The following is a 27,514-nucleotide window of genomic DNA, read 5'->3' on the forward strand; positions in this document are numbered from 1 at the left end:
AATGCAAAATCAATTCAGACTCACTGGTTCGGAACACGCAGTAATCACCAGGAAACTTCAAACTTTCGAGTATCAAATTGAGCAAGAGGTTTCAGCTGAGGTTTGGATTCTGGGTCGGAAGAAGACGTCTCGGGAGCTTTGCTAGGACAGCTCTCAGTAGGATTTACTGGAACCGTAACATGATTTTCTTGTCTGGAGGCAGATGCTGTTTTTTTGTAGAACAGCATGTGCTAGTGTGCGTGTGTTAAATTTGCTTGTGTGTGTGTGTGTGTGTGTGTGTGTGTGTGTGTGTGTGTGTGTGTGTGTGTGTGTGTGTGTGTGTGTGTTAGTGTGTTGGTGCTCTTATAGCTTGGAGATTTTCTTGCTCTACTCAAAACTTGTATTTATTTCAACCTGAATAATATATGAAAAACACTATTGAGAGACAAGTTTAAGTGACAGCATTTCAAATTATTTTGTATTATTTCATATGCATGAAACAAACTCAAGGTTTATAGAGCTCATTATCTTTGTTTTCACTCCCTGAATATTGAAAAATCTTTAACATTTTTATTTTGGAAGAAATCTCAAAAATATTGGTGAAAATCAAATTATTAAAATGATATCTGTAACAAAACCACCTAGTAGTAAAGCAATTTCTCTTTTCATGTCAAAGGTCTAGTGTGTAAGATTAAGTGGCATCTAGCGGTGACGATGCAGACTGGTGAACTATTCCTTTAAACAGCATTCATGTATGCTAAACATGGCTATCTTAGATCTTACTCCCTCTTCTCAGTGTTACCTGTAGCTAACCCCTGGAGATTTTTCACCAATTTTCGGTCTGATTTACAACTTGCTCTGGTGTCAATGTTGGACTCAATCTGTCCTCTGTGTGGTGACATTTTGGGTTTCAGAGGAAGAACAGAACTGTGTGTATTTTTGCGCTTGTATTTGCAGCTCTGCTAGACTCCATCACCTCTCCCGCTCATCCTAAAATCCTCTCGGGATGGTTGTCGTGATTGCACACTCCCCTGTGCCAAGTGCCATCAGCAGCACATGAAATCCGTTGAGCGGGTCATTATCCCCTGCTGCTGCTAATGATGTTGGTAGTTGGTGTGTAACTACTTAGTTGTCTGCTCCCGAGTTAATCAATGCTGGACAGAGAAAGAAGCAGAGGCATAAACCCACACACACTCACAGAATAGTACCTTAATTTGAGTTTTTTTTCTATGAGGCAGTTGAGTCATACTGTCATTGGGCTGAATGACTGCTATAGGTTAGCTACCTTGTTAATCTGAAGCCACAGAGGGCAGAAGGAGCATCTTTTTTGCCGTCTTTCTCTGCTGCTGGTGGATGAGTCAGCTGCTCGGGTTCCCTCCGCTCTAATGCTGAGGTCTGGGCCTCTTATAAGGGCTTTTCCTGAGAGTCTATCTATCTGCCAGGTAGATGTGATCAGCAAGGGAGAAAGCAGAGACAGGCAGGGAAGAGGAGAGGAAGGAGAAGAGAAATTATGATTTTCAGTGGAGACTTTACACCCACTCTGTTTGCTTTTCCTCTCTAATTTAGTGATGCTTCTCCTTCTTTCCTGTCTTTGACCAAATTGCAACCACTCAGGCTGTCGTCCCCCCCCTCTTAAATGCTTCCTGCTTTTCCCTCTTACCCATTCCCCAACTTTAATGTCCTCCTCCTTCTCTACCACCTCCCCTTCCTCTTCTTTTCAATGCTCTGAGTTCCTCTCAAATGTCAGCGTGGCACGAGTGGGTGGCAGGCAGCGCCATCTGAGCGAACCCCGTCTATGGTTTTGCTGCAGTGTGTGGATCGCGCTCAAGGTAGAAGAAGCAAGCGAGTGAATGAGCGAGGGAGTTGTTTGTTTGTTGGCGGTCTGACACCTGACGATTTGGCCTGAGATGTCGCGAGCAGCTGTCCTTTTTTTTGTTTACTTTTATGATAGAGCCTGTTGGTTTTATTTCATTCCTTGAAATAGAGGATTGAATGGACAGCTGATGCTGCAGCACTCAGATACACACATACACAAAACACATACAGGTACACATTGTACAGAAACTTATAGATGCATGCACACAAGTGTGCACCAAACTGACATGCACAAAAACATGCTCACACCCACCTCTTCTAGCACACACATATCCAGAGCCGGTGTGCTATGACTCAGAGGGGAGCAGCTGGAGTGAAGGCTCCAGTGGCGGTGGTGAGCTGTCACCATCTGGAGGAGTACATGTCTCCCTCCCTCCTCAGCCAGCGGCATAAATCACAATTGGATGTCAGTGGATCAACATGTTACTGTATGTATGTCATCAGGTTTTTACCATATGTACCGTATCTATGGATATAACATCCCAAACATGATTTTCTCAGTTCTTCCCCCACTGCATTCACACACGCAGATTCTCATTGTTTCCTTTCCGCGTGGACAGTCCAGTGCTCGGATCAGAGCTGCTTTGATCAAGCTTTGACGGGCAGTCTCATCTAATAACCTGCACTATTTGTCTGCAGGCTGACAGCTGCACCTGTGCTGCACACACACCATCCAGACACGTGGGATTGAGGGGGACGGTAGAAATGTTTGGAAAAGAAGCTTTAGTGCGTTGGCCTTGTCAAACTCTTTTCAGTCAAGACTGGGTGGATGTGTCAGTTTGTGTCCTTTGTGTTTGGACATATAAGAGATGAAGTTCACAAAGAAGGGTCAGAGAGATATTTGTTTTACTGATAGGTTGGATATCTGCTTGTCACAAAGGTTTTTCATCTGCGACTAGAGATATGAAGCAGATATGTGTCCAGCAAGGACACAAATGCAGGCATAAAACCTTCAAATACATTTTCTTTAAAGGGCCCTGAAAACATTTTATCGTCAGCCTCTTGCTACATTTTCTATTTTGATTCTACAGTAAAGCAAAAAAAAAAAAAGTTCCTCTAAATTTAGACCAGTTAAAATCATTTCACATGAGAGATTTCTGTTATGGGGTTTTTCTTGGTGCTCTTTTCAGCGGTTTAAAGTGCTGCAGATGGAGAAAGGTGATGTCACATATTTCCATGCACCAATCAGAAATATTTACACATAGATTTATAAGGATGACAAGTCTGGGGTCGTTTGTTTATATTGCCAGACCCCTGTCAGAATTGAACAGAAAATACCTACTTCTGTTTTCTTAACTTTTAACTTTGTGCTCATTTAGTCATGAAATTTTATATTATGACAATTTTTCCGGTTTTCAAACATTTTAAGACATTTCAATACCTTAAATGTGAAACATATGAGGTGAGAAATATAGATTTAAGGGTGACCTATAATGCTTTTCCTGTTTTCTGTCATCTATATAATGTTAAATTGAAGGATGTTTATATTAAATGCAGCCAAAGTTTCAAATAATGAGGTTAACATATGTAAAACAAGTCCTTGTGAGTAAAAACCTCAGATTTCCTGTCAGTCTGAATACTGTTGTCAATATTTTTTTAATACTTTAGCTTTAGAAGTCTTAGAAGGTTACATCAGCTAGTGATGGATTCATTTATATGGTTCATTGCTTCAGGCATGTGACTGTACATGTTTGCATTATGTAGCCCACACCGGGACATGTAGCCACATGCTTATGTTAGGAAAATGTCATATTGTTTGCTGATGTTTTTAAATTTATCCCTGATTTCAGCTACAGTTATGGTGCAGATTCACCAAGATGTACCCGTAAACACTGACCAATCAGAGTAGATTGGGTTTTTCTGGGAGGGGGGCTTACAGAGACAGGCGCTAAAACTGAACATTTAGGACAGAGGGTGAATATTGCAAGGTCTTCTATATGTTAATTTATCTATGGCGGCCATGATAAAAAAAACATCTGCCACCACTTATTGATTTCATATTTTGGGAATACATACACCATTTGATTATTGATTGCGCCACACTCTTGGAGCGTAGAGAGTACTCTGGGCACAGATGGAGCAGTAGAACATCAGGCACAATCAAAGTGAAAATTAATCCCACATGTGGCTGGGTCTAAAAAACTTCAGACGCTGCTCCTCTCATCGTCGTGAGCTAATGCCACACATAGATTCTGATTCTGTGGGGAAACACAATACAGGTGTTCCAGCAAAGATGCATGAAGAAAATAAGTGTTTTTGATCATCAAAGTATGTAAACAAAATAGAAAAACTGAATACAAGTAGGAAAAAGAGCATAATAGGTCCTCTTCAACGACAACGTACAAATGAGTTGTAATGTTTCATTAAACCGACATAAATTCCACAAAGGTACAAGCTGTGGAATATCCCCAGCCCTCAACAGATCTGTCCTCCCATGAGAAGCCGTTGCTCTTTAAGTCTGAAGGGCTGAAACCAAAGTTTGACATTTACCACTGATGTTTTAGATATTTTCATTTTCATTTTCCCTGTATCTTTGCAGGAAACAACACAGTGTGACACATAGCAAACACTAAAATTAGCCTAAAAGCTACATCACCAAGAGTGGATTTTAACATTTTAAGAGCACCGAAATGGTCTGCAACTCTAATATTGGTGCTGAGTTTATAGCTGTTTCAGCTATTATTTTATGTAGGACAAAACTGTGGGGAATTTTTCCATTAAAATGACTTAAAAATACATATAGAGTTTGTCCTTCAAACAGTATCCCTGGTTGAACTGTAGTCACTAATAGTTGCAAATCTGTGTGTCTGCTTTGTTTGGCAGGGTCAACACAGGTAGAGCACTCAGTAACTCCGCAGGCCACACTTAGCTGGTCTCCTCTGGGAAACTAACACACATGACGGCTCCCTGTGGTCAACCCCTATAAACACATGAGAGGGAAGGAACACAGACAAACCATGAAAAAGATATACATTGGCAAAACCGCCTTAAAAGTCCCCCGAAATGGCGGCAAACATCCGAAAAAGAGGTAAGAGAGTAACTCTCAGACGCCATCTTTTCCATCCGTCCTCGTTTTTTTCTATCTGTTTGTCCGTTCATCCGCCCACGTGGCGTCTCCTCTCGCCACCCAGTGGTGCTAAAGCAGCCTCATCCCGCCTCTCCGAGCCCAGAAGTCATGCTGCCTCGTCATCTCATTTCGCCGGAATGAAAGCACTCATTATGTCTGACTCAACTCCTGTTCACAGAGGAGGTCACTAATGGGGGATTTTTCATCCCTGGAGCTACTTCACGTAAACTCATCCTCTATCAAACAACAAACACCTGTACTCCCCTGTTAATGCCTGCCAATCAAAGAGAAGCAGGAGGTGGGGGCTGCTGGGTGATGCAGCATTGAAATGCCCTCCAGTCAGTTGAGACATTCATTGAATCACTCTGTAGGCAGGTATTCTATCACTCACTGAAGTTGGTTGTAGATGTAGCAGCTTTTCATGAAAATCTTGGCTGGAAAAGTTACGTATTCCAGCAGATCCAGTGTAAAATCATCATGTCTAATTTACGTCTTTATTTAGCATTTAGCCTCTTATAGTACTGTGTTTAGTGGTGATTGGGTGGAGTTTTATTTGTACAAACATTTATAGGTGCAGAGCTGTACTGGAGACAGACATACTTTTTTGTTTTAAGTAAAAATGTAAGTACCACAGTTTGTCAGAAGTAAACATTATATGATAGCAACCCTAAGCAGATATTTAAAATATGAGTTAACAGTATTCATTTTAAAGTCATAGTCATGTTACGTGTTGTGGTGGAAGTTTTGAAGTACCACAAATCAAGTGTCATCTAGTTCCAATATGTTGGAGAGAAGGCAGATGTCTCCATATATCTCAGACTCAGAAACTGACAACAAAACAAACTAGACTGATGAATAGCACTAAAGATAAGAGAAAAAAAAAAAAAAATTTTGATTCTGGGGTGAACTGTCCCTTTAAGCTCACACAGCTTGAGTGAGTGTGAGACATCGGTTAGCTATGTAAAAGTTTATCAGTGGATAGAATCGGTTGACCAATACTCATAGTTTAGGGCATGGGATGGGTCTTTGACTATCCTAAAATCTTGCCTGTTAGTAAGAAGACTGTTAACTGTTTGTATGCTGCTAGCCAAGTCATTGCCTTTGACTCCACTCACTGAAATTATATCAACTAGTGAGATTTCTGCCTCTATAGTTGCTCATTCTTTATGTCTGAACTTATTATTTAGGTGTCCGACAACGAAAGATCCGCAGTGTATCAGTCAGCTGATTTATTGGCAGATATTGATCCATCACAGATATACAGGTATCGGCTCACATGTTGTCCGATGTGCATGATGTTTATTTTTACCACAACATAATGCAGAAAAAGATGCTTCATAATAATTAAATCCCCGATGAAGTTTCAGTCCACTGATACCATATTTGACAATTAAGTTAAACTGTAAAATATCCAGACCCCATTACATATCTTTGTGACAGGTATTTGCCAAACATATGTAAAGGATGATGTTTCGATTTCTGAATTTTTTATCCCCAAAATAGGCATCAGCCCAAAAAAGTATCTGTATCGTTCGGCTTTAGTGCCAGCACAGGTGTTTATATGCCACTACTTACATCACCTAGCGAGGCAAGAGAAAACAAAAGGAAAGCAAGACAATACATGTTACTGTTAACATACTGTATGTGTCAAACTCATTATACACCACGGGGTACTGTGTTTGGCATATCTGTCAATCATTTCATTCAGCACTGCCTTATTTTTATAATTTGTGTAATTGTTCGCAATTAATAATCAAGCTAAAGTGGTTTGTAGGACAAAAATGACTAAAATTTCAACAGAATTACAGAAAAAGGCTAGATTGGTGATATTTATTTTTACCAACTGTAATTCTTATTATGCATATTGGAAACTGGATAATACCTCCACTAAGTGACCTGAAAACACTGAAAGGAACCTGGCCCTGATATTTCTTTCAGTCCGTCTCAGCCCCCGCCTTCTGAATCTATGATCTTGTTAAAAGTGAGACAAAGAGGGGAAGTGAAAAGAGCGACGTGGCCACATCTCCATCCACTCGCTGCTATCTGTTATCCGGCTGCAGATAGAGTCATTACCCTCCTTCCTCCATCTGTCCATCAATACAGGGTCCATTAAGCCCAGCCGTGCACACTCAGATCCATCACGGCAACAGACATTTCCTCTTTTCCCACTCACACTTGCCCTTTTATTAGATTGAAGCCAAGGTAATGCACATACTCTGAAAATAGTCATCATTGTGCTGTCTGACTGAATTACATGTGGAGGGTATCGCTGTTCCGTAAATCTGAGCCTTCACAGTCCATTCATGTGATGTATTAGAGTTCATTGGCTCATATTTCATCACAGATTACACCCCCTCTTTTTTTTTTTCGGCGGGACCAATCTCACTGGTGATTGGGTTTCTGTGATGTGCTGCAGAGCTTTAATGCTGAAAAAGAGATCTAATGCTCAAATGCTTCGTATCCTTGCCTGCCCCCGCCTGGATTCTTAATTAGAGATCCGTGTTTTGGTCCCATGTTTTCTTCATGCAAAGCACTTTCTCACACAACTTTTCTGCTTTTATCACCCTCTCATGATGTTCTCATCACTGCTGCATGGCCGCTCAGGGGTGCATTAAAAAGATATGTAGACCCTTATGAGTCCATTTAGATGAGCATATATGCAAGTTACAATCTTGTTTCCTGCACCATATGCCCTGAACACAATCATCTGCTCTGTGTGTTTGTGTGTGTGTGTGTTTGTGTGTGCGTGCAGCTCGTTGCTGGAGCAGAAGGAGGACTTACGGAAGAGGCTTTCCTACACTACACACAAGCTGGAGCTGCTGCAGAGCGAGTTCGACTCCACTCGGCAGTACCTGGAGACAGAGCTGCGCCGAGCTCAGGAGGAGCTGGACAAGTTCACTGATAAACTGCGCAGGTAGGCCCACAAACTGCATGTACTCAGATGCTTTAAGTTTAGGTACCAATACCACAATATGTACCACAATACTCTATTACAAGTAAAAAATCCTAAATTTAAAATCCTATCTAAAAGAGTAATCCACTGATTGCGACACATTCTCACCCCAACTTGTCAAATACTGGCTCTTGGTCAGTGCCCCTACACCATACTTGCCATCCTCGAAATTTAGAAAAGTAGAAAATGGGAGTGCTCAAGTAAAGCAGAAGTACCTCAGAATTGTCCTTGAGTGCAGTACTTGAGCAAGTGTACTTATTTCCACCCCCACTCAGCATATATGACAGTACATATTAGAGTTAAGTCGCTAAAAAGGCTCCACACAAGGTCAGAGGTTTGAATATTTGGACTATAAGATTTTGGCCCAAATTTTGTGTTTTTAATCAGTAGAATTAAATTAAAATATAAATCACAGTTGTGTAAGAGAAACCTAAGTACTGCAGGGAAAACATGCACAGAAAGGTAACATAATATTTCAGTCACATGTGAATATAAACAAAATGCATCCAAAACAATCCTTTCCAGAAAGGACCAAATTTAAAAGTCTAAATAGATCCAGTGGGAAGAGAAATTCAAGCTATAACTCCTGTGCTTTTAACTCCATTTGTATGCTATGAAGTGCTGCATTGAACTTTTTAAAAAACTCTGTATTTACCCATGGGTATCTAAAGTTAGCTGGTCTTGCGTTCTGGTCCAGTGAACAGCAGCTTTAAAATTGGGGAGAGATGTAATGCACAGTGGAGGTTTTAAGAGGAGACCCTTATAGCTTAAATAGAAAGGACAGTATACAATTTCTCTGTTGCTGCTAATGAGGATCAGTTGACATTTTCTCATGAGATTTAATGAAATGGGCACAGTGAAAAACTTCATCATGTTGTTTTCGAATGTAATAATTAGTGTGTCAGGATATTTCAATAATTGAGCACAAACAGTGTGGTTTTCCAAAAGAGCAACATGCAGAACAAAATAAACAAGTTGACGCATTTTGTATCTTTTTTGCTTAGATTTAGCATTATTAAGTTCTTTGTAGGAAATCATCCCTGTAAAATAGAAAATAACCAAAGTAACTGCTATCCAGGCCAAACACCATTACTGTAAGTGTATGATTACCAAGAAGAGGAGGTGTTGGTTCTTGGAAATGTGGGTTCTTAATGGAACAAATGTTGTCTTATCAGCATTTGGTGCGAGTGTAGGAGTGTGTAGTTGTGTCTGAAAAATGATAAAAAGCAGATTGTAATCCTGACAATGCTTTAATTGGAGCAGAGCCAAATGCATTTAAGAACATACTGTCTGCCCAGACATTGGCTTTGGGAAAAAACTTTAAAAAAATAAATAAATCAATGTTAGTTATGTTACACCCATAGCAAGTCCTAAGCATCAGGAATGATAACAAAGGAGCTCAGGATACATCGTTTTTATTACAGAAGTTCAGTTTTAGTATTTACAGTATATTCTCCCTCCTTACAGCTGACTTCCCAGCTGCCACTAACGGGGCAGAGGTTTAGTTCCACTATCAGAGCCAGTGCACACTGTCAACACATTCTAAAGTTTACACACATGTATTTTTACAACAGTTAACCATGTCGAACTGTAAGCCTGCCTTGACTGTCTGACTGGGATCTGACCTGAGTAAATTAGTATTTGGTGGAGGAAGCAGGCAGACAAAAAAGAACACAAAAATAAAGAAAAGAAAACTAGCCCGCCCCAAGGGAAATACCCATATCTTTTTGCTGCTTCCAGCTTACTTACCAGGGTTAACGAAACAGCAAAAGAAACCCTCAAACAACAAGCAAACAATGAAATTAGTCCCACAGCAAGAGCAGCTACTGGACCACTGATCCTCTGCAGAAAAACAAATATTAATAATCCCAAGAACACTTTATTACCAAATATTAAAATACAGATTGAATGTTAAAAACTACATGACTAAACTTTAAAAATCTTGGTACAATGATCTACTTTCCGACTGACTGCCAGCCGCCTTCGGCCCAGCAGGGAAGCAGGTCTGAAACACATGAAAACAAATGTCACACATATTCAAACCTGACAGCAAAAAACGCTACACGCAGACAACAGCCTTAGGCCTACCAGCTGTTCCTGCACTTCACTGAACTTGTCTTCTCTGCGCGTCAGCATGGAATGAGGCGTGCACCTGGCTCACTCCACCGGCCTGAACCAACACCGTAACTTTCTCCTGCAAGAAATCCTGTATCTGCGAATCTCACTAACTGGTGCATTTGCCCTTTTTTCCTCTGCTTCACCTGCAGCTTTTGTGACAATCTCAGAACCCACCAGCTATCAGAATGACACCAATAAGCCTCCAGGGCCAAGGGCTAATATTGTTGGTCAAACCAGGCTGAGCCCTCAACAAAATGCAGCAAAATGATTATTTAAATGGAAATGGTGATGCACTGAGCCCCCTGTTTGAAATTGTACATGAAAAGGTAGAGATCTACAAGAATGTGCTTTATAGACACCTCACTGTTGATTGGGTAACACCTCTGACACACCTACCAGATAACTTAAACTTACCCCACAAACCATTGCACACACACAGTTTTACAACGTTTAGAGGAAACATTTAGTTCAACCTGGCAACCAAAGCAAAAGGTGCACACCTCTCAAGTCAGTTATCACTTATGACCCACTATCAGTGTGTGGCAGTGTATTTTTCTGCAGAGACTCTGCCCTCTGCCTGTATTTTCTTATTTTCTGTGTTTGGGACATTTATGGGCATGTACCCTCACAGCGCTCAGGTGAGGTCGGGACGTTATAAAAAGGTTGCGGCCAGGTGCCAGACTGTAAGCAGAAAGCTTCCAGGAGACACAGTGCTGAAATAACACAAATATAGCGAGGTGAAATGCCAAACGAGCGTGAATATGGCGTTGGGGCTTTTACCGTCACTTTTAAATGTGAGCACTGGAACCAAAGAGTTTTCTTTTTGTTTTCCTTAAGGGAATTTTTCGAAACCTGAAGTGCAAGTATCCAAAAATTCACAAGAAAAAAATATTTGTGCACCAATTTTTTTTTCTTTCTTTTTCCTTAAATCGTGTTGTGACCACTCAGATTTATCTTGGGGCCCCCAGCCTGGGATCCACGGGCCACAGGAAATGAGTAATTTACATTATTATGTTGCCATATACAGTGTCATGTCTCTGCCTTTTGGATCACAAAAAAACAGAATAAGATTTTCACTAAATCTTAATATCGGTAGAGTGAGGTCAGTGAGATGTGGAAATGACTTACAAGTGCTATACACTGAAACTGTGGCATCTAGTTTCCGCTCTGGCTCGTGTACTGCTGAGCCTGCTGATATGCTTATTTTCAGATGGGAGAGGCTGCTGCTCCGTACTGTATGTGTAAGTACAAACCATTATCTGCAAGTGAGCAATGTCGTTTATTCTGTCGTTTAGAATACAAAGCAGCTACTCGGCACTGCAGAGGATCAACCAAGATCTGGAGGAGAAGATTCACAGAAATGTAAGTGTGTAAGCCTCCGTGTGTGTGTTTGTGTCGTATGAATTGCCATGCTTAAGTTTAAGTACCTGGAGAAACAGAAGAAAGACAAGCGCTTCAGCAAGTCGTGGGGTTTAGCTGTGGGGCAGAGCACTTGGACAGCCAATTTGAATATGAATATGCCCTGCTGTTGGTACCACTGACGTTAATTATGGCCTATTACAATTGGCTGTCCTCCTTCCAATGGCAGAGTGATAGCAAACCCATTGTTCCTCAGTGCGCCGCACCTCACTTCATTTGTCAGACATTGCTTTTGCCGGTGGAAAGATACAATTAACTAGCCTCCCCGAGAACACTGTATGACAATCAGGTGTCTTTGCTGTTGAATAGACAGCTGAAAACGCTCAGCGAATGGGTTTGTTACAGCACAAGATAGTAATCAGCACGGCCCTCCTCGTGATTACAGCAGTGAGATACCCGGCCAATAAGGAGCTGAGGGTCACTGGGGGTTTTTGAGAAGATTTTTTATTTTTTTTTAAATGAACGCCAGCAGCTTTTATTTTCTCATGAAGTGTCCTCATCAGCTCACTGATTCATCTCACGTATTTCCTCCTCAAGGGCGAGAGAGGTGCTGAGTAAGTCTCTCTGTAATCGTAAAGCTTGTTTACTCCAGAGGTGCCACAAACCCATCTGACCCCGTGGCCCTGCACAACTATAGAGAATGTAATTACAAGACAGATAAACACAGTGATATACTTTGAGTGTGCTTCCACTCGCACACTGTTCAACAGAGGAAAAAAAGCCCGAAGAAAGAGACGACAAAACTTTTCATTGTTGCTGCAGCTGTCGTATAACCTGAAACACTGACAGGAAATCAGCATGAAAGGCAGCAAGCAATGAATTACAACAGCAGCGAAGAAGAGTTAAACCTGAACTCTGTCCTCATCAGCCAACAAGAAGGGAAAGTGTTCTTCTGTGGTATGCTCAGTTTACTGACGTCATCATTTCTTGGTAACCCATAGTAACCAAAAAAAAATCAGCAACAGTATCTCTTGTGCAACTTAAACACTCTCAATGTGTGAAGTTGTGTATCTTTAGTGTATCCATCCTGTGTTTATATTTAGAGTCATGATCCTGTACACAAGCCACAGAGAATAGATTCTGGCTATATTAGACATTACTCAGGGTACCAACTATTCAAGCTGCTCTTTATAAACTTTCATGACATTTTGGAGGTTTGTTTGGTTGATTAGCTTTAGGGTTGTAGCCAACTGTAGCAGTTCAAAGCTTTATTCATAATGTTGACATTCAAATTGTAAGTCATCATTTCGAATACTGCACAGCTTTTTCTGTTTATTCTGCTTGAATATGGTACTTCTGCACAGAAAAAGATAAGACTATGCTACTCTGACAGGTCATTGCAAATTCAGAGTGCTGTGAATTACTTAATGGAATCTGATGAATGAAACATTTTTAAAAAGTGGATGAGCTGTGTGTAGAAGTAAACTTTGCAAGTCAAAGTGAAAATATAAGTCTTGTTTACATGCCACTGGTTCCTAAAACTCTTGTCTTCTCGTCAGTCTCAGCACCATGACGATGAGAAAAGAGCGCTGAGCAGAGAGATCATCGTGCTCAACAACCACCTGATGGAGGCAAAACTCACCATTGAGAAGCTGCAAGAAGACAATGTAAGAGCCTCCCTACATCTCAAGAGAATAAAATCAAACATATTTTTTATACTTTCTCTTTTTTTATCTGCCTTGAACAAAAACAGTCTTCTTAATTTGTCATCACAGTAACACAAGATTTTTTTTTCATGCTCGGCTGAGGTTGTCACAGCAAAACTCATCAAACACGAGCGTTTAGAGACACTTTTGTTCTTATTAACTTACCTAATTCTGCACAAAAGCAAATAAAAAAGTGGTTTCTGCTTTTAACAATCTGATTTTCAGTTTTCAAAGCAAAGCAGGCAAAGTAACCTCCGAGGGAAGAATAATCGGACAGGATGATGAAAATAATCACCACTACTTGTGAATATTCATCTTTAAATGCTACTTGTCTTCCAATTGTGTCTCTGAAGGACATGTACAGGAAGGACTGTAACCTGGCTGCTCAGCTTCTCCAGTGCAACAAGTCTCTTTACAGGGCGCAGCTCTCTGAGGTGAGACCTGCGATGATTCTTGCATATCTTCAGTCTTGTTATTAAGAATATTACATTATAATCTTATTTATGTTGTTTTGAATTTAGAAGCCCAAAGCATTACTAAAATTACACCAGGAATAGCCTTTTGCGTTGTATCTTGATGCAGAAGAGGTTAGCGGTAAGATTGCACTGCAGTTAGAGTAAGGCAACAAAACTACTTTTTAATGGTTAGGAAAAGCTTGTGGATGTCACCAAAAAACACCCACTTTTAAGTGGCACAAATGCAACAACCTATGTTTTTTTTGGTCCTGAACACAGCTCTCTTGGGTCAAAGTTTGTTGATTGTGGAGAAATACAAATGTGGCCAGAAAGGTGACAATGTGTGGCTACAACACACCTGGCTTTTAGAGGACCCATCCACCTTGGCTCCCGCCCACCCTGAATTGACTTTGACACTCTTTCAATTTGTCTGTTGCTCTGAGTGTCTAATATTGACACAGATGGGTTTACATTGGAGGAAGCCCAGTGTGTCTTACACAGAGGCTTAACAATACCCATGATGTCATCATAGTTATGCCAGGGACACTGCCTCAGCAGCCTATTAGTGAGACGACACTGAAATAGACGTTTTTGCCTGTTTCATAAGGTTTATCAAGATTTCAGTCACGTCAAATCCCAACAAGTTTAAGTGTAACAGTAAAATGCATTTACATTTTTACTTCTCAAAAGTCACAAGCAACTAAAGGTTCCCCTGATGTTTGCACTGAGCATTTTCCAACAAAAACAGGTAAAGGAGAAAGATTTGGGGAAACAGTCGGTATTTTTGGAGGAAGGGATTTGAGTGAGTTGTTTCTGAAGCAGCGCTAAGGTGAATTCTCAGCTCATGACAAAAAGACGAGCAAAGAAATGTGCTGTCTCGACTATAACTGAAGGTCATCTCGCCCTTTGTGAGGCAGAAGAGATAAGAGACAAGACACGGTGGAGCATTGACTGCTGTAGGTCACTGCAGGAAGGCCGGAGATTAGAGAGGTAAAGCTGGTTTTTGGCTGAATAACCTTCGACTGACAGAAGCAAAAAAGGTTCGAAAAAGATGGTCCCTAATTTAACATGCTGCCTCAACAAAGATGAAGTTGAGACATGTAATTATCTACACTAAGAATGTATAGAAAGAATTTATATTTGTACACTATAATATACAGATATATATATATAAAATGAACAAAACAATAGTAGCTATCAAGAGGCAAACTGAAAAACAGTCACTTTTTCCTTTTTTAGATTTAAAGACAAATATTCAGATTTTACAAATTGCCAGCATAAACCAGTGATGGACAGAAACTATTTACATTTACTCCGAAGTATCAAAATGTTCACTCCACACAGAAATGCAGACAGCCCAAATTCAGAAACTGTGCCTTTAGATGAGCCATCAGAAATTATTTGAAGTTGTGATGTCACAACTATACTATATTAAGGGAGAAACTGCTGCTACAGTGCCATTATGATCATTTTGCAGCCGCAATGACTGCAAAGAGACGCTGAGAGCACAGATGTGGGAGACTTGGAAAGTGTGACCAATCAGAGCAGACAAGGGGGCTTAAAGAGACAGTTGCTAAAATAAAGCTTTTCAGACAGAGGGTGAACACAGGTACATTCATGTAGACAGTGTGAGAATCTTTATTTTTTTTTAATATATTAAAGCATTTAAACATGCTCTGATGGGCACCAACAAGAATGAACCTGAAAATGAGCATAATATGGGACCTTTAAGTAAAAGTAGTTTGTTCACCACTGACATAAACTACTTTTTGTTTTCATTCTTGTTAAATTCTTTCAGAGTTTAACTGGAATTAAATGCAGGCTTGGAAATGAAAAGTAACAGTAGCACAGATCTTGAAACCCAGGCTCTCAAGTCTTTCTCCTCCTGTCACTCAGTGCGCAGCTAAGTCAGAGTGTAATTACACTGCACCGGGTTTAGCAATCATGTAATTGTTTGACAATGATTGAGCACGAAGCACAACGGAAACTACTTCAAGGCAAATTGTGCACAAATGTGCGGGACAGCTAACTGTTCAATGAGCTAAAACAGCATGTGGCGAAATGTAAATTTAGAGCTGCTGTTGCTTGTGAAAAGAGCTGCATGTGGGTATCAGAGTGTTGTAAGGCCAGGCCAGCTTGGCGCCACTATTCGCTGCATCAGCCCCGGGCCTTGTGCCTCACCCATGTGACAAGGGTGGCTTTAAAGGCTGGCAAGTGTCCACAAGAGAATGCCTCTGCACGTTTTTTTCCCCTATGGCTGAATGGAAATATCAATGCAAACTGCATTTGGTTGCATAAGGCTCATAAAATATCCCCCTATACACAAACACATGCACACGCTTGCTGTACACAGTATAGGATTTGCTATAGAGCGAAAAACTGTTATGCAGGCTTCCTGCCAAACATTATGGGGGGTCAGAGGCTTTACATGCGCTCTCTGTATGTCCACCAGTCTCCTGTGGGCGGGAGCTAATCGAAAGCATATTGATGAATGGTGCTGCAGCATTTTGAGGAGCGCAGTGGCTCTTCAGCGCCTACTGAAGTGCTTCAGTCGTTTGGCTTGAATTCTTGAACACCACATTAAAAGTGATCCTGTTCAAGTGAAAGAATGCGCGGACAGTAATTAAGTGGCATTTAGTTTGGTTCAAGTCGTAATAAAACTGCTGTGATAAAAATGTCTTTTCATGTTAGTCTTTTCTCTATCTTACAAAGTTATAATTAGCTCGCCTTTCATTGCCAATTAGAACAACTGACTAGATTTGTGTTGATGATGTGCTGCAGTCGGCTTAATACTTGTTGCTATGGAGAGGCACAGATAGTGGATAGAGGCTTTTTTTTTGTTATTGAGAAATGCTCGGAATAGAGCGATGTCTTTCTTTTCTGAGGAAGGCAACTCAGGTCAGCTTCCTTTCCACATATATCTTCCTCTTTTGTTATGGTTCTTGTCACTGATTATGACACAGTTGTTCCAGTAATGTCAGGTAAATATAGGTGTGTGTTGCGGTGACATACTCACATCACTTGCACACATACTGCAGAGCAAAGGGACAGAAACAGCAGTTCATTAAGAAAGTACACTGTAGTATCCATCAGATATATTTCTACAAATATATATTTGTATTTTTGCAACACAGTGTGTGATTTGGATCAGTCCCATAATGTGGTACTAGATTGCACCGTGAGACGCAACCAAAGACAACCTGCAGCAAAATGCTGTCAGAAATTCAATTTTACACAATGTGACTGTTGCCACGACCCACAAACCAACAAATCAGAAAAAAACCCACTCACAAACCAAAATGATGGAGGCGAAACGAAAAAACTGCTTTACTAAGCAATACAAAAAATACAAAAGCAACTCACTGAACAAGAAAATGAACAGCAAAGAAACCAGGCACAACCCATCAGCAAACTGTCAGGGAAAAAAAAGGGAGCGACACAAGAGTAAACAACTACTTTTCTGTTCATCCTCAATATAAACTGGAGACTTTAAAAAAATCAACTAGGAACGCATAGAAAGAGGGACATCTGTTGAAGCACTTGCATATGTAACTGATATTTACTACGGGTGGGACAATGTCATTGTCGCAAGTGATTCTCAAGTCTGATGTTGACTTACCGTAGTTTTTAATTGTGAACTAAATTATCTTTGGTACCCTTTTTTTAGTTGGTTCCTTAAGTACAAAATATTGTTTAAGTCAGTCTGTATTTTATTTAGTTTGTATCTTTGTTTCAGTTAACTAATTTTTTTTTTTTTTCACACCTGGTTTTAGTTTTAGTTTTTATTTTGGTCTTAGTGAGCTATAATAACCTTCGTCCTCACCCCTGATATTTACCCAATAGAATAAGTAAATTAATGAGATCCAGAAAGGGAGTAATGAAAAAGAAGTTTGTGAGATTCTGGCAAGAAGAGAAGTTTTCAGAGTTGCATGACGTAAACTGAAGACTGGTCTCTGCTTTCATTTTTTATGTACATTGTAGTGCTACGAGTCACCGTGTATTCATTGCAGTATCTGACAATCTGGCAAACTGAGACGATACAGTCTGAGTGTGAAACGCAATAAACACACATTATTGTGGCGCAGTCTAAAGGCATCTTAGATCATAGTAACAGAGATAGTCCAGGGAGTGTTTTGTAGTGCAGTGAAGCATAGTGTTCAAGTAACTATTTACACTGAACACAGTAATGTGGTTAAGACACTGAGAGCATTTTGGAGCCTGTAAATGTTGCAGTTTGCAAAACCCTCTTCAAACAACCATCAGCTCATGCTTCAGCATAGCTCCATCTGTTGGAACAGCAACACTCACATCATGTGTTTCCTGCCTTTTCTTCTCTCTGACACTTCCAGCTGCCTGCTGATTTTCAGGAGCGACTGACCATGCACATGGAGGAGTCTCCTCTCTGTCACACCTACTCCGACTCTGTCCCGACCTCTCTCATTGGCAAAGTGCTCGAGAAGCCGGACGAGGCCTGCAGCAGCAGCCAGGCCTCTCGCTCCCCCAGCCCCCAAACCCAGGACCATGCTTTTATTTTGGAGAGCCTGGGACCAGGAGGCCGGCTGGGGCTCCGCGCGCTCTACAAATCTGACTTGTACAGTAGCGACACGGCCCTGTACTGCCCTGATGACCGGCACCGCGAGCGGAGGCCCAGCATGGACCTCCACGGTCAGAGGAAGCTGCTATACGGGCCCCAAAACTCCACCGACAGCAACCCAGAGGAGGGCTCAGTGGGGTTGAGAGCCGGCTTCTCGCAGGAGCACTTTCCTAAGTTCCCCGCTACGCTGGGCGCTGGCTCCAGCTCCTACTCCAGCTTCAGTGGAGGGGGGTCTGAAGACAAAGGCAACGGCCCGCCCAGCAGTGCAGCCTCCTCCCCGCACCACCATTCCCTCTACATGGAGTGGAGAGATGCAGGGGACTACGAGAGAAAGAGTGACTCATCGTGGGAGAGAGACAGTCCGAGAGGCTTCGCCAACGCTCATCCCTTCCAGCAGACGGAGCTGAGCCACCACCAGAACAGCAGCTCGCCTGTCTACAGCCGCACTATGTCCTCCTGTTTCAGCGAGCCCTATGAGCCGCTCCCTCCCTCTTCATCCCCAAGTGTTGCCTATGGAGACAGCCGTCGAGGAAGCACGTTAGCCCCCGAGGAGGAGGAGCTGATCGGCCGATGGAGACAACTCAGTGTTGAGGACTTAAGTGCCCACACCTATCGCAGCCCGGGCCGAGCCTCCCCTTACAGCTTCTCGGAGCAGCACTTCTCCGTACGGCCCGCTAAGATCCGACTCGGCCCACTCTACAGCAGCTTCCAGGAGGGTGCTGACTATTACCACCAAGAAGTGGGCGTCATGGACCCCGTGTGGGTAGCCGCAAGCCCCAGCCCCGAGTGCAGCCCAGGGCCGCGGCAGGCTCACAGCCAAGCCCACCTGTACCGAACCGAGGACAGCCAGGAGTCGGAGCACAGCCTCTACCACTCAGGGAGCTCCAAAGACAGGGAAGGGAACGTGGCGGCCGGCGGCCAGACTACGGATTACGTCGACCCCAGCCCCAACAGCTCCACCGAGTCTCTGAACCAGAGGACCCTGGAGATGGCCGCAGAGCTGCAGCACTACCAGGTGGAAATGCACAGCCTGCCCGCGCAGCCGAGCCAGTCGCCTCCACCGGTCCCACCCCCCCCTCCTCCGTACAACCAAAAATTCGGTTCTTTGGGACTTTCCAGGAAGGACAGTCTGACCAAGGCGCAGCTTTATGGAACGCTTCTGAACTGAAGGAATCAGGTTTATTCTCTGACAGGACGTCAGGCGCTGATATGTCCCGCTACGCCTTCTGTTAGCACGATCATTTTAATAGAAAATGGTCTAAACAGCAGCCAGGGGCCGAATAATTCAGAATCATGTAACTATTGCTGATTATTTAAAAGCTTTGATTGTATGGCAACAGTTTACACTCCTGAGCGAGTTAGTAAGCACGTGAATGAGTTGGATTTAGAGGAATCAGAGGAGAGGAGCTCTAGTGGCCATTAAAATTTGTAAGAATGTGTATGTATTTAAATTACAAATGTATAAATATATACTTATAACTGAAAATGGAGTGATATATTTTGTATGTAGCTGTAAGCAAGAATTGTTCCAAAATAGTCAAACAAAATGCTAATCTTATTGATAAACCTGGAACCTGTACATAAATTAAAAACTGCCAATCCTATATTCGAAAACTCAGAGAGGTATTTTAACTGAGAGTTGACGCCTGTTGTAACTGCACCAAGATTCAGTCATTATTTTTAATGAACTGAAGCAGCGGTGTTGGCGTTGTGAGGATTTAAATGTGAATGTTGGAACACGACAAAAACAAATTAATCACTTCAATGAACAATGAGAAACATGCATTTAGTTTTTTCTTCCGTTGATTGATTTTGACAGTATCGGTGGGTGTGTTATCTTGTTATTGATGGAACGTTTTGAGATCTGTCTTAGCAGTCAGTATTATTTTTTATTTCTGCTCTTCTATATCCCACGGAGAGGTTTTCCTGCCCCCATTCTACCTCAAATTTGGATGCCCACACCCCATCAAGCCACTGTAACCCTGTTTCTTTGACGACGATGCATGTTTATATAATTTGGTTGTTTTGTTCGCCTAATAAAGCACAAATTATACATATAAGCCCCCAAGCTTTTCTTTAATGTTCATATGTAGCTGTGTGGGGATTTAAAATGCACAGTTGTGTGTGATAGGTGGTTCTTTTAAGATAATTACATGTCTGCTAATCCATGTCGAGTGATGAAACTGAGAGGAAGACCCTTCATTATTCGCTCATCTTGCAGCAGCCGTGCACTGAGTCATTATGATGTCTGCTTCATCACTGTTGTAAATTTAAAAATAGGTGTGTAGACACTGATTTTGCCAAGATCAGAAAACTCAAAACTGAAAGGAAGTTTATTTGTGTTTTTGAAAGAGTCATACAAGTATAATCATTTGAAATGCTTTTGTTATATTTTAGCCACTTACGAAAAATCAGTATCAGTTTAAATGTACGCTACATTTGGAATATTTGATCCATCTTACTGGTTTAACTGATTGAGGCAAACAAAGTCTAGCACCTTTCAGTCTAAAATGCCTGTTTGTGTCTGTGGACCTTCACAGGAGAGATTTTGACTCGTCACGGTAGGAAAAGGCGCAGGTGAAACTGATAACACTGACGATGGCTCAGTTCCATTAAGCTTGCTGGTGAGCTGGTTTAGTGAGCCAGCATGCACAAAGCCAGGAGCTTCCCTAAGTGGAATGCTGTTGTCATTAATGTTATTAAATGACCTGCTGCTTTTTCTTCTGTGACATGTCAAAATGTCTGTTGTGACAAAGGTCTGTGGAGTCTGCAGGTTTTTAGGCAACATCTTCAGTTACCAGTTGAAAAGGTGAGTCTTATGGCAAGGTAAAGCCTTAAAAATATTCTAAATGTAGACTGCACTAGAGCTGATATATGATATTAAGTCTGATAGATTGTGCCGGTAGATTGAACTCTTTAGAGGTCAATGGGTTGCAATAAGGAGTTAGTCTCACAGCCTCTCAAAACTGAGGACTTTTCTCTGTTGTGAACTGAATATTTAAGTTTTGGATTGTTGGCTGAACAAAGCTGAACATTTTTATTTTTCAGTTTTATCTGACAAATTGTAGACTTAATGATTAGTCTGTTAACCTTTTGAAACCTGGAATGATGTTATATTCTGGTGATGCATTCAGACATCTTTCAAACGTACAAAACACAGCTAAAAGTGTAATGAGCAACTTGGCAAGAGATGTCCCACAAACTGCAAGAAATTAGGAAATGGTGACAAGAAAATGACCTGAAAGTTGAATTATTATAAGTTAATAATAATAATAATAATAATAATAATAATAATAATAATAATAATAATATATACTGTATGTAGATATAATTTTATGATATACAGTTTTTTTTTAACCTTTTCTTTGTTTTTCACCTTTTTTTGCTTTATATCAGGTAATATCCTTGTAACCTCTTTCCATGTTTTTGCTAGAAGTTTCATGTTAATTGAAAAAAAAATAATAGACAATAAAAATAAACATTAGTAACAGCCCCATCAAGGTATTTCTTGTATTTACTTAGGGCTGAAACAATACTGTGATTAATCAGTTGACTTAAAGTTATTAAATGTAATTAATTGGCAACTATTTCAAGCAAAAATGCCAAAATTTGCTTGGTTTCAATTTTTCTAATGTAATAATTTGCTATTTTTCTGTATCCTCTGAAATAGTAAATTGAATATATTACGAACTGCTGCTCAGACAAACAGACAAACAAAAATACTGACCACTTTCACATTGGACTTGAGGAAATTGCAATTGTGAGAAAATAATTGGCAGATTAATCGATGGTAATTGTTAGTTGCACGGTCCACCCTATATACACTTTACACATTCTTAGCGAACTATCACTCTATTAGCATAAGGAGGTCATGCAATATTTTTGCTTGTTTTTATTCTTCTGCATCTGATTTTCACATTGTATTTATTGCTAAATCTCATCTTCCTCCTTCCAGCCGAAGTGAGAGGGGATTTATGTGTGAGACTGAATCCATCCACAGGAGGGAGCCGCGGCTGCAGCAGCGTCTCACTGATCTGCATCATCAACCTTATTGTTAAGTCTCCTCCAGACACGGCAGAAAGCATTTACACTTCAAACACACCAACAGAGGGAAACTAGATTAACAGCTGCCCTCCCAACTCTTCTCTTTTTTTTCACACTGCAGAATACATGCTAAAGTATGCACAAATTTAGCATTCAAGTACAATAGCTAAAAATGGATATGCTTTTCTCAAGATTTGCACAGCACAAGCAATAATGTGACCTCACGGTGGAGGAAAAGGTGACAGCTCAGCTTAGCTTTGATGACTGCAATCAGAGGATGTTTGATGTGTGTGTAGAAAGTCAGCTCACTGGCATAAAACAAGACAAGGAAAGAGGGCGAGGTACTATCCAGTTTTTTGTATTTATAAACCCAGACTGAGCTGTGTTGGAATCAGTAATCATTTACAGGTATGTTTACACTCAAATGTTTCACTGTTGAATTGAAAATCGTAGTTTTGACTGGAAAAATATCTTTCCAGGATGCAAAACAGTCATAAATTTATGGGGATCTTCTTGTTGTTAATATACACTTAAAGCTGTAGTTAGTAAAAAATAAATTAAAAAATGAATATTCACTGAAACTGTGACTATATTCACACAAGTAATAAAGATAATCTGTGAAAAGATCACCCGAGTGTTGGCCCAGCTGGTGCAGCTTTGTACGTAGGTCGACTGTATCACAAGCTTTCTCATGTTACAGCTAAACAGTACACTAAAATATATGTCTGAAAACATTCGGGGTGAAAAGCAGGCAATGCAGTAACAAAATCTTGATACACATCAGATCAGCGCTGCCTAGGTTGACAGCAGTGATTGACACGATTGACAGCGCTCGAGAAACTGTTGCTCTGATTGGTTGTTTTAGGTGCACCATGGGAGTTCTCGTGAATATCATTAGAGAAAGTAAGAAGTGGAGGAGGGACATTACTTTTTTTCAACAGTCTTTTCAACAGTAAGGTTTAAACAAATATGGCACGTGGCACATCTTTACAGCGGTCTTAGTACTGTGGTGCTCTGCAGCGACATAGTCAGGGGCGTTTGATGTCTTGTTGCTGGACAAGAATTGTGATTTCGTGAGGTCACATTGGTGACAGTAGAATGAGTGTCAATCCATTTCTATGGACGCCATCGTCTCGGCCTTTGTGCATTGATCGTCCCGCAGATTGTAAATTTTGCTTGGGTGGTAAAACAAGTAATTTGTGTAGCTTTGCTGTGCAGACAACAGTTTCATGCATTTTTTGCATATGATTTGTTCTCTCCTGAATCCGAAAACTTCCAAACAATATATAATGATGGTTGTTGACGGATTATTGTCATTTTGCCGTCTGCAGCTGCAACATTTAGGAAAGTTTTTCACAGAATGCCACTGCAGGGTGCACGCAGAGAGGAAAGCTCTTCATAAGTGGAGACTGTTGTTAGTTTAGGAAGTGCTTGATTTTTGACATGCAGCAGAGTTTCCTATGTGGAAAGCCAAAATGGTGATTGTGGTTAATATTCAATTAATTGTGCAGCCCTAGCACAGAACGTACAAACCAAATTTGGGCTTTTGATAGGTCCAGCTGCTATTTCATGTTGGCCACTGTAGTTCTCCTACTAGCTTTGCATACGTTTAATTTCAGTTTCAATTCTGCAACGTTAGTGCTAGATGCCATTAAATTTGACACACTAGACAGTTAGCGTGTAGCATTTAGTCATGTCATGGAAATAAGAAACCCTTGATCTGTAATCAGGGAAGGGGCTTAAGAGAAACCTGATTTCTCCAGCTAAATTCCTCAAAGAGAACGCCGATTGTGTGGCCATGTTAAGAGGTAGACAGTTTTTTTTTTTTAAAAATGGCTTTTGTACATGAACACATTTCCATGACGAACAGACAGAAGTAACTGTGGGGCAGGTGGATTAAAGGAGAGACCACATCACACAGCAATGCATCAACATTTTTTAATTCAAAGCCATATACATGCTCTGTTCAACCCGCTGCATTGCACACTCAGCCCTCACAAATTTACACTCTTCATTGGCACAACATGTCATTCAGTTATTTATATCTCCAAGGTGGCAGACTGTCTGTTCATAAGCCCAGAGAGCAGTGTGTCTGTGGAGCTGCTAGAGATTAAATATTTTGTCCAAGAACACATTAAGTCCCATCCACAGAGCAGGACTCTGCTCAGTTAGCGAGCCCAACCATCCTCCTGCTGACGTCCCACAGTTTCTTGGCTGCCTGTTCATCTGTAGCTTTGGTCATCAGCTCCTCCTCCTCACAGTTAGCGAAACACTTCCCCGACACTCCCTCCACATCGGGGGAACAAGCCAGATAGAGGGGAGTCTGGGCCCCTTCCAACGGGCTCTTGAAGAAGACCAGCGAGGCGAGGTAGAACAGCGGCTTTGCCAGGAGAGGGATTTGAACATGCCGGCCCAGTCTGGTCCTCACGATGCCCGGGGTGAGAGCGTTCACCGTGACCCCCGTGCCCTCCAGCTGGCGAGCCAGCTCGAGCGTGAACAGCAGGTTGGCCAACTTGCTCTGACTGTAGCAGAACGCCTTATTGTAATTATTTTCACTGTTCAGGTCGTCAAAGTTGATGTGGCCATACTTGTACAGCTTGGAGGAAACCACGACGATGCGGCTGGGAGCCGAGGTCTTCAGGAGGTCCAGCAGGAGGTGAGTGAGGAGGAAGTGACCCAGGTGATTCACACCCAGCTGCATCTCAAAACCGTCCTCTGTCTTTGTGTAGGGACACTGGTAGAGTCCTGCGTTGTTGATCAGCACGTCAATCTTGGACTCTTCCTAAAGGGTCAAACATAAAACATGACTTAAGACTCAACAATTTCAACTTCATAACTCACATCAAAGATTTAAATAACCTCACATGCCGTAAAACTTCAGTTAACAGCCACAGATATTATTTGCTTAAATCGTTGCGGTGGGCTTTTAATTCCTTTCATACAATACTGATTCTCAGTAAAAAAAAATGGAAATACAATCAAATTATTTATTTAACCCTTTGAAACCTAGGCTTAAAAAAAAGCATGGGAAGAATGTAATGAGCAGCAAAAGAAGAGATGACCCAGAAGTCATAAATCTGTGAAAAGTACGAAAAATCACCTGAAAATGTGCAAACAAAAGAAAATAAAACAAAAAAGTTTAATTATTTTTAAAAAAAGCATGAACTGACCTGAAAAAAAGTTTTAAAATAATATAACAAAATAATAATAATTAATATATATAATAATATAATAAGAATTATAAGAATTCTGGAAAATAATTTTAAAATATAATTATGAATTTAGTTAACTGGGCAGTACTCCCTCCCTTTAAAAAAAAATAAAGTAGTTTTCTACATCTACTTATCTATTTATTTATTTTTTTGCATCTCTTGTTCACTATGCCAGTAATGCTGTCTTCTTTTGTGCTCCTGGTGTCAGTAAATGAACTGAAGGATTGAATTGTAGAGGATTTTACAAAGCAAACATTGTGTAGTAGTATGTCCATATTGACAAAGGTTTTAACATACAGTATACATATTGTATGTGTTATCTAAGCAGCTAACTAATATTATCTCCAGTAGGCAGCCAACAACTTCTGTTTGAGGTTTTGCGATATAAATGAAATGATTTATTGTTGTTTCTCTGTTAAATTTAAAGCTACTTTAATATACTGTACATCAATATAAGTAGTAGTGATTGACATTATAATTTGCTAACTGTAGCAGACAATATATTCCACATTTACCATGCAAGTGATGCTTGTACTGTCAATGTTTTGAAAATATAGCCTACAGGCTTAACTGACATATCTTAATGGTATACGCAACATGCCTTTATTTAAGCACTTATTACTTATTTTAAAACGTTAACGCAAAAACAGTTTCATTTGTGAGACAAATTTAACAGTCTGATTTAAATGAGGAACCACATAAAACAAACAAGAACAAACAACAGTGAGTTAAATAATTTCCCATGTCATATCATTTTTTAGGGCTCCAGGTATTTACACAGTTTATAAAACCAAAAATACTACAATATGAGGTGCTCAGAACATTTGACAGCATATGCTTGTGTCTGTGTATGGAAAAGACTATTTTATGACACCACGTGTATAGAAATATGAGTTTTTTATGACACCTTAGAAAAAAATCTAAGTTAACAGTATCACAGTTACATTTTAGTTTTCCACATTTGAATAAATCTAAAAATAATGAAACAGAGAGACAGTACAGTGTTTGGCATTGACTGTAGCCACAGCAGCAGGAGCGGCCTCTGCTGGAGAAGTGAAACGCTGCAGTACACTGTAATATTAGAGCCAGTGGTAATAAAACTGCCAGTTTCTTAAGTTCATTAATGAGTTTGATTAAATTTTATAATGATTATTTTGGACGGTAGAGCGTGATTGCCATTTTTTTAAATATGTTAAATTATATATTTATATATTATAAATTATTATATATTTAAAATATATATAATATTATATATTATATATATTTTAAATATATTTGAATGTGGGGGTGGATGTGTCTGCCTCGTTATGTAACATACTGTAGATGCTAATAATATAGTATGGAATATTTTTTAAAAAAGTATATAGTATCAGACAAATATTTGATGGTTGCAGGTTTACAAAATAAGAAAACCCTGTTTTTTTCTCTAACAGCACTGCAAATTGAATATTTGGGGGGGTTGATTTGTTGTTTGGACAAAACAAGACATCTAAAAACATTACATTTGGTTTTAGGAAACTGTGACAGGCATACAGTGCCTGGTTGTTTATACACCAAAGTCATGAATTGCTCAAATAATTGGGAGAGCAATTGTTAGTTACAGCTCTAGTTGAGTGCACTAATACATGATAAAGCCTCCAAAGGGATGTTAGGCTCTACAGCTCAAGTGACTCAGGATATATTTTGATTACATCACAAGTAAACAAGGTTTCCATGTCATTTTCTGCCAGTGGACGTGTCTTTCTAACCCGACCTCTGGCAGGAATCAGCTGATGGATGCTGTCACACTTTTTCATCCTTAAAATCTCAAAGGAGATAAAACTGATGTCTGATGTGCTGAAGTTCAGCACCATGGACAGTCCCCCCGGGCCTACCAGCAATGCTCTGCTTTGTACTGGACAAGCTGGAATGAACTGGAAACCAGCCCACCTGATTTGTATCTAGGAAACAAACCATTCAGCTGGATAGCATGTGGCTAACTTCCCCAGGTATCATCTCAAAAATGAACAGTGTTTACACACATTTTTAAGGAAGGTCAAAATTTCAGAACTTCTGAATGACTTGGAAATTTCCCCACTGTGGGACTAATAAAGGATTATCTTATCTTATCTTTTCAGTGACCCACAATACAAATGTTTTCTTCTTGCTGTAC

General features: G+C 40.5%; 2 protein-coding genes across 10 annotated transcripts in view; one reads left to right on the forward strand and one right to left on the reverse strand.

Moving 5' to 3' along the window:
- The window catches only part of LOC121955488 (brain-enriched guanylate kinase-associated protein), a 48,688-nt gene extending 28,345 nt beyond the window's left edge, over positions 1–20,343 (forward strand). For 4 of the 9 annotated variants that reach the window (XM_088089095.1, XM_042503467.2, XM_042503470.2 and 1 more), the window contains 6 exons: positions 4,678–4,882; positions 7,674–7,835; positions 11,288–11,354; positions 12,911–13,018; positions 13,411–13,491; positions 17,862–20,324. In XM_088089095.1, the coding sequence (XP_087945221.1) occupies positions 4,785–4,882; positions 7,674–7,835; positions 11,288–11,354; positions 12,911–13,018; positions 13,411–13,491; positions 17,862–19,274 (1,929 nt within the window). In that variant the 5' untranslated portion in view covers positions 4,678–4,784 and the 3' untranslated portion in view covers positions 19,275–20,324. Of the gene's footprint in view, positions 1–4,677; positions 4,883–7,673; positions 7,836–11,287; positions 11,355–12,910; positions 13,019–13,410; positions 13,492–17,861 lie in introns of all 9 variants that reach the window. The other 5 variants (XM_088089096.1, XM_088089097.1, XM_042503473.2 and 2 more) reach the window with 3 other exon arrangements.
- A 3,730-nt stretch (positions 20,344–24,073) lies between these two features.
- rdh14b (retinol dehydrogenase 14b) overlaps positions 24,074–27,514 on the reverse strand; it is a 4,851-nt gene continuing 1,410 nt past the window's right edge. Inside the window, exon 2 of the mRNA XM_042503281.2 lies at positions 24,074–24,932. Within this exon, the coding sequence (XP_042359215.1) occupies positions 24,315–24,932 (618 nt within the window). The 3' untranslated portion in view covers positions 24,074–24,314. The remainder of the gene's footprint in view (positions 24,933–27,514) is intronic.

This window comes from Plectropomus leopardus, chromosome 16 (genome assembly GCF_026936395.1).
Source record: "Plectropomus leopardus strain MGB_pleo_1.0 chromosome 16, ASM2693639v1, whole genome shotgun sequence".
NCBI lineage: Eukaryota > Metazoa > Chordata > Actinopteri > Perciformes > Serranidae > Plectropomus > Plectropomus leopardus.